The sequence below is a fragment of the Engraulis encrasicolus genome, chromosome 18 (genome assembly GCF_034702125.1).
Source record: "Engraulis encrasicolus isolate BLACKSEA-1 chromosome 18, IST_EnEncr_1.0, whole genome shotgun sequence".
In the NCBI taxonomy this organism is placed as follows: domain Eukaryota; kingdom Metazoa; phylum Chordata; class Actinopteri; order Clupeiformes; family Engraulidae; genus Engraulis; species Engraulis encrasicolus.
In genome coordinates, this window is record NC_085874.1 from 21,767,804 (window position 1) to 21,775,303 (window position 7,500).

Here is a 7,500-nt window from a genome sequence, read left to right on the forward strand (position 1 = left end):
CATACAGGCCTGATAGAGGTGGAGAGGATTTGAACTGATTTGAACTCTTCAATCGCACACACCTGGTCATGAGCGAGGAGGTAGACATAGGAGGGTTTACAGACATCATCGGAGCGTAGTACGGAATGATAGCAAGGGGAGTCCAATTTTCTTCTTCCATGGTCAAATTGGAAGCATGGTAAAGTGTGGAACAGGTCATAGGATACAATAGTGAATGTTTGTCACCTGTCCTTAATTATCCCCCACAATTAATGCTGACCGACAGCTGCAGTAAATTTGGCCACAAACTGAGCACTGACAACCGGATATTCTCTTTCGACCAAATTTGTGGAGTACAAATTTTGTCCATCATGGCATCGCACACACTGACCATGTGCACCATGTCATTAAGCATAAATGTATGGCATTAAAGCAACACCTTATACTACGAAGACAATAGGAGCCAATTTGGATTGGAGCCAATTTTGGTCCCCTAGGGGAAATTCTTTCTCTGCATTTATCCCATTTGGGCAAGTGAATCACATTGAAGTACACACACTAGTCAGTAGCAGTGGGCTGCCTGCTGAGTGGCGCCCGGGGAGCTGTGTGGGGGTTAGGTGCCTTGCTCAAGGGCACTTCAGCTGCGGTCCGGTCGGGCATTGAACCGGGAACCCTTTGGTTGCCAACCCAGTGCTCTAACCACTGAGCCACGACTGCCCCCAACTACTACACTGTGGCCAATGCATTTTCCATTGAGTGATACTGCTTACCCAATCTACCTTCTTTGGTCATGAGCCAGCTGATTGTAAATGACGTCCAGGTGCGCTAATTTCAGCTCAGTGCAATTCAAAACGGGCTTCTCTCTGCTAAAAGAGCATGGGAGAGGCCAATAATGGTTTGTCCATTTATACAGACGATGGGCATAAACGATGCTCAGGTGTGGCAGCCCCCCTGTGGTTCAATTTGGCTTTTTGATGGCTTCGGCAACAGAATATATCTCAAAATCCCATGAGAAGGAATGGAATGGCCCAGGACCATTATTTTCAAAGACTGTATGTTGTGAAGTTTCCAGTGTGTGCGTTGGAAGAACGCAACAATTAGCTGGCAACTTGTTGCTAGCAATTTGGTGTAATTTTACAACAATTAGCTGGCAACTTTTTATTGCCAGCAATTTGCTTTAATTTTACTTCAATGAGCTGGCAACTTTTCACCAGCAATTTAATTTAATTTCACACCAATGAGCTGGCAACTTTTTTGCCAGCAAATTTGTTGTAATTTTACAACAATTAGCTGGCAACTTTTTATTGCATGCAATTTGCTTTAATTTTACTTCAATGAGCTGGCAACTTTTCACCAGCAATTTAATTTAATTTCACACCAATGAGCTGGCAACTTTTTTGCCAGCAAATTTGTTGTAATTTTACAACAATTAGCTGGCAACTTTTTATTGCATGCAATTTGCTTTAATTTTACTTCAATGAGCTGGCAACTTTTCACCAGCAATTTAATTTAATTTCACACCAATGAGCTGGCAACTTTTTTGCCAGCAAATTTGTTGTAATTTTACAACAATTAGTATGGCAACTTTTTATTGCATGCAATTTGCTTTAATTTTACTTCAATGAGCTGGCAACTTTTCACCAGCAATTTAATTTAATTTCACACCAATGAGCTGGCAACTTTTTTGCCAGCAAATTTGTTGTAATTTTACAACAATTAGCTGGCAACATTTTATTGCCAGCAATTTGCTTTAATTTTACTTCAATGAGCTGGCAACTTTTCACCAGCAATTTAATTTAATTTCACACCAATGAGCTGGCAACTTTTTTGCCAGCAAATTTGTTGTAATTTTACAACAATTAGCTGGTAACTTTTCACCAGCACTTCAACTCAACTTCACCTTACTGGTGCAATGTGCAATTAATGAAGATTGGCCAACAGGCTGGCCCACTTGAGCCATGAAACTTCCCACACATTAAAAGGACAGGTGTTTCAGTTATTTTGTCCAACCACTGTGTAGACAATTCCACATATATATGGAATGTTTACTTATAAACATGGATCAGAATGAAAACTTTTTGGAACTGAAGTTTTGATATGTGCATTAAACAAGGGCCAAAACCAATCCATTTAAGAATATCCTTATACTTTTTTAAACACTATCTTAGAAGGAGCCCAGTCTGTTTTTAAACTGTAGTTCTAGAGCAGGAGCATCAATGAATGGAACATTCTAGGAACTTGTTAGCTTTTTGATACAGATCTCTCTTGTTACTCTGTTGTCACACTCTATACCTAACCAATCTATCAATTAGTGCCTTGCCTCACTTTATTACTAATCACTTTCATGCTGTGATTCAATGATTGCCAGCACCTGCCCAATGCCTGATTACTCTGGTCACATGGTTCACTTGCCCCGCTATATAAACCTGGACTGTCACACTGCTTTGGTTGCTTGTCTGAATGGCACAGCATAGCGCCTGACTCACTGGCGCTCACTGGTACTGGCAATCAATTGATTAGCCGACTAGATGAGTGGTTGGTTTGTTGACAGGGTGGCTGACAGCATAGTGCCAGTTAACCAGCTAGCTGCCTGGCAGGTTGACTGACAGCCTGTCCGCCTGGTCAGTTGACTGGCTTGCTGCCTTGCTTGTTGACTGACCAGCTGCCTGTCCGGTTGACTGGCTGCCTGGCTGGTTTAGCCAGGCAGCCAGTCAACCAGCCAGTGAATCGGACAGGCAGCTGGTCAGTCAACCAGCCAGTCTGTCAAGGCCAGTTGGCTACCTGGCCGGTTAACTGGTTGGCTGCCTGACAGGTTAACTGGTTGGGTTGTTTCATCTTTTGAGAGCCATCTTGTAGCATAGCATGTTTTATGGTGTTTTTTGCATAATATTAAATTTAGGCCACTTGATTGGATTGACAAATGCATATCCATACAGTCCTTATTGTGACTGTTTTTGAACCCCCCTTTGAGATGACTTGATAAATGAAAGTCCTCTTGAGGAAACTATCACTGTCACTGTGACAGCACTATGCTGAGTGATTTATTATTTGTGCCTCACCCATGCAAGGCTGAACTTGTAGACGTATATGCTTAGAGCAGAGTGGCATTATGGTACCATGCTATCTCAGTCATGGTGGAGGATGGGGACGATACTATGTTGAAGGCATCTCAGACATGGAGGCGGGCAGCGGGGGTGGAGGCGGGAGGAGGCGGGCGGATGAGGGGGCAGGACATGTGCCATGGTCAGAGTAGTTTTGAAAACGGAACAGTGTTGTAATTTTAAACGACTTGCTGGCAACTGTTTTTTTTCTGCAATTTGTTGTAAATTTAAAACAATTTGCTGGCAATTATTCCCCATCAATTAGCTGTAAATTTCAGCTTGAAATCTTTTACAGTGTGCATAATATGTCACCATAATCTAAGATGGGTAAAAATGTACTCTGGACCAATCTTAGCCTAGCAGCAAAAGGAAAACATTTTCTCAAACATTTTCTCAAAATATATCCATAGCCTGGGCGAAAAGGTCACTGTTGACCAGAGATGTATAGTAACGAAGTAAAAGTAACGAAGTACTGTACTTAAGTACTAAACTGCAGTATCTGTACTTTTTTGAGTAATATTTTTTTCCTCATACTTGTACTTTTACAGCACTACATTTTTCTGATGAAATTAATACTTTTACTCCGATATATTTTTCATGTGCTGCTTTCTTACTCGTTACTCGTTTCTATGCCCGAGCGCTAGATGGCTCTGTCATCACCAGATATGATGGAATGTGTTCACGGTCAGTGGGCGATGCAATGGTAGGGAAATAAAAGCAGATCGCATTATTGCGCATGTCTTTTGGCGCGGTCAGTGACGCTCAGTTGGCATTGACACTGGCATCAGAGAGGGTTTATTTTTTTATGTACACTTCTAACTTTAAAAAAAAATAATACTTGAAGCACAACGAGCTGGTTGGAAGCACTGTTTTAAGCAGTAAAACTACTGCCCTACGTTTTCTTAAAAACTGAACTTGTGTTACAAAGCTGTTTTAATAACAAACCATAATGGTATTTGCACTTCATAAGAGACTTATTGTACAGAGCTCTAATAAACCAAATGGTATTCAAACTTTTGACTGACTTTTTTCCCCCCATTTTTTTTAATGCAGTACTTTTACTTCTACTTCTACTTTTTACTCAAGTAGCAAAACTTGCAATACTTCTACTTGCTTTACTTAAGTACAACACATTTTGAATACTTTTGTCCTTCTACTTGAGTAAGGTAAGGAAAGGTTACTTTTGACTTATACTCAAGTCATCTGACAAGATGATACTGGTACTTCTACTCCACTACTTTTCTCCAGTACATCTCTGCTGTTGACTCTGTCAATCAGTCTGGCAAAAGCCATGAGGAATCCGTCTTCGTGGACGGTGGGAGATGGTCTGATCTTACTCTATCATTTAAATTAATTGAAGTTCCAAACTCAAATTAAAACCCATATTGTGCTTTATTAGCATGCCTGTTACGTTTTAGCGTCGTCAGGCTAATATACCCATGCATTTGTCATCTTTCCTATTTTACATTCACATTTTATATGAACTACTGTACGTGTGCTGGGGTGCATTTCTCAAAAGCATAGTTGCTTGCAGTTAGCAACTTGGCTAGTTGCCAATGGGAAATTGCATTCCAACCAACAAAGTAGGTACCGTAGTTAACAACTACGGTTTCGAGAAATGCACCCCTGTTCAGGGGGAGTGACCATACATACCGGTTGCTTCATGTAGGTCTTCTCCAGAGCCAACCAGATCTGCTCATCGCTGTACTTGTCAAAGGGGTCCAGATTATACCTAAACACACACACAAATGCACACACACACCTCTTTAACAAGCACATGATTCTACAGCGATGAGGCTGTGTGTGAGTCTGTAACATGTTTCTGCATGTTTGTGTGTGTGTCTGACAGTGCCAGTGAAGAGTCCGGGGTCCTGTGACGCGCGCACCTGTGTATGTGTGTGTGTGTGTGTGTGTGTGTGTGTGTGTGTGTGTGTGTGTGTGTGTGTGTGTGTGTGTGTGTGTGTGTGTGTGTGTGTGTGTGTGTGTGTGTGTGTACCTGACAGTGCCAGTGAAGAGCACGGGGTCCTGTGACGCGCGCACCTGTGTATGTGTGTGTGTGTGTGTGTGTGTGTGTGTGTGTGTGTGTGTGTGTGTACCTGACAGTGCCAGTGAAGAGCACGGGGTCCTGTGGGATGATGGACAGCAGGCTCCTGAGCTGCTGGAGGCCGACGCTGCTGCAGTCCACACCGTCAATCATCACAGCGCCCCCTGCAGGTTCACACAGCCGGAACAGCGCCACGCCAAGAGAGGACTTGCCTGGACACACAAACAAGCACGCACACACACACACACACACAATAGACTTCCTTAAGCATACAAGTGATTATTCTGACCAATAACGAGTGTGTGTGTGTGTGTGTGTGTGTGTGTGTGTGTGTGTGTGTGTGTGTGTGTGTGTGTGTGTGTGTGTGTGTGTCTATGTCTATGTGGTTGTGTGTGTGTGTGTGTGTGTGTGTGTGTGTGTGTGTGTGTGTGTGTCTGTGTCTGTGTCTGTGTCTGTGTCTGTGTCTGTGTGTGTGTGTGTGTGTGTGTGTGTGTGTGTGTGTGTGTGTGTGTGTGTGTGTGTGTGTGTGTTTGTGTCTATGTGTGAGTAGTGTACCTGATCCGGTGCGTCCCACAATGCCGAGCTTCTCTCTGGCTCTGATTGACAGGTTCATCTGCTTGAGGATGATGGGCGTGTCGTCACGGTAACGCATGCTGTAGTCACAGAACTTGATTTGTCCCTGCTGAGGCCAGGCCTCTGGAAGACACGCCCCCTTCACATGCCTCGCAGCCTCTGACACACACCCCTACACACACACACACACACACACACACACACACACACACACACACACACACACACACAGGTGTTACCATCGGATATTTCCAGCCTTCTGGAAGAACCACCCCCTTCAAACGCCTTGCAGCCTCCGACAACCCTACACAAACAGACAGACGCATGCACGCACACACGCACACGCACACGCACACGCACACGCACACGCACACGCACACACAATACTCCAGTAGTCGGCATGTGTGTACACAAAATTTTGCGGTGTTAATTCACATAGAAGGACCAACTGGAAAAGTTTAAATTTGGCTCTGCAAATGCATATACAGCCTGGTGTTTGTACATAATGGGGTTCTTTAATGTTTGTGCACTGTACGCACATGTGTATCAGTTACTGAGTGTTACAGTGGAAGCCTGTAATGTGCTTTTAGTCATATTTCCTTGAACTGTCATGGGATTCCCAAAGTAATACCTGGAATCACAGAAAAAAGCCGAGTTCACGAGCTCCCGCTAAAGCTTGAAGTCTTGTTTACAAAATTTCAGCGCTCCCTTGGTTAGCTTAACCAGTCCAGCCGAGTCACAGCTGGCAGATCGCTGGCATATTGGACAGGAAGGAAGTTCAACTCTTCTTTTTTTTGGCCAAAATTGAGAATCACATGATTTAACAGAGATTAAGCAGTTTTCAACTTTGGGGTAATTTGTGTACAACTTCCAAAATCTCAGACCACTTGCAGACTGCAGCATTAATGTGATAGTGCCTTAAAGGTACACTTTGCAGGAAATGGTCAAAAAAGGTACTGCAACTATGCCGCTCATTGAAACTGGGCTGCTTATTGCCAAATTTGATCTTTACATGAAAGTTTACTAAGTAATAAATAAATATTTTCTAGTATGGTCCAAGTACAGTCATTTTTGCAGCTAAAAATTGCTACTTTTGGAAATTCAAAATGGCGGACCATGGAGAAGATTCCCCTTTTCATGTATGAAAAGTGCAATTTTTCCAGTTATAATGAATACTTAGAATTTGATGCTGGTGGTAAGTATTCATGAAAAAGGTAACATTAGTGAATGGGCAGCATGAATTCTGGAAATAAACAACTAAAAATCTCACACAGTGTCCCTTTAAGGAACCTACAAAGGCAAAGTGCAGTAACTACGGATTTTGTCAAAATTGAGTTTTGACCGAAAATGGTCCTCATTACACCTCATTTACCTTGTGACAAAGCATTATGGTCCAAATGTGTCCTGTTTAAGTGTGTGTGTGTGTGTGTGTGTGTGTGTGTGTGTGTGTGTGTGTGTGTGTGTGTGTGTGTGTGTGTGTGTGTGTGTGTGTGTGTGTGTGTGTGTGTGTGTGTGTGTATGCGTGCGCCTGCGTGTGTGTTACCGTGATGTACTCCAGTTGTCTCTCGGCGGATGTGAATTTGGCTTCCACCTCTGTAGATCGCAGTATCATCCAGTGCAACACCTTGGTTAACTGGACATGAAAAGAGGGTCAATGGCATCCTCAGGCGTGACCAAGAACAGGTATAGGTACCGGTAATAAAAAATCATTATTTTGAGGCCTTGGTTATATATACAGACACTTTTGCAAAACGGATATCTTTCTATCTGTTTAAAACTTTTTATCCCGTTTACACACATGTG

The 7,500-nt window shown here is 42.9% G+C and overlaps 1 protein-coding gene across 1 annotated transcript in view; it reads right to left on the minus strand.

The window, feature by feature from the left end:
- The window catches only part of LOC134468828 (ATP-binding cassette sub-family C member 12-like), a 50,281-nt gene that overhangs the window by 3,131 nt on the left and 39,650 nt on the right, over positions 1-7,500 (minus strand). Inside the window, 4 exon segments of the mRNA XM_063222713.1 lie at positions 4,734-4,812; positions 5,177-5,336; positions 5,680-5,869; positions 7,241-7,330. Coding sequence (XP_063078783.1) covers positions 4,734-4,812; positions 5,177-5,336; positions 5,680-5,869; positions 7,241-7,330 — 519 coding nt within the window.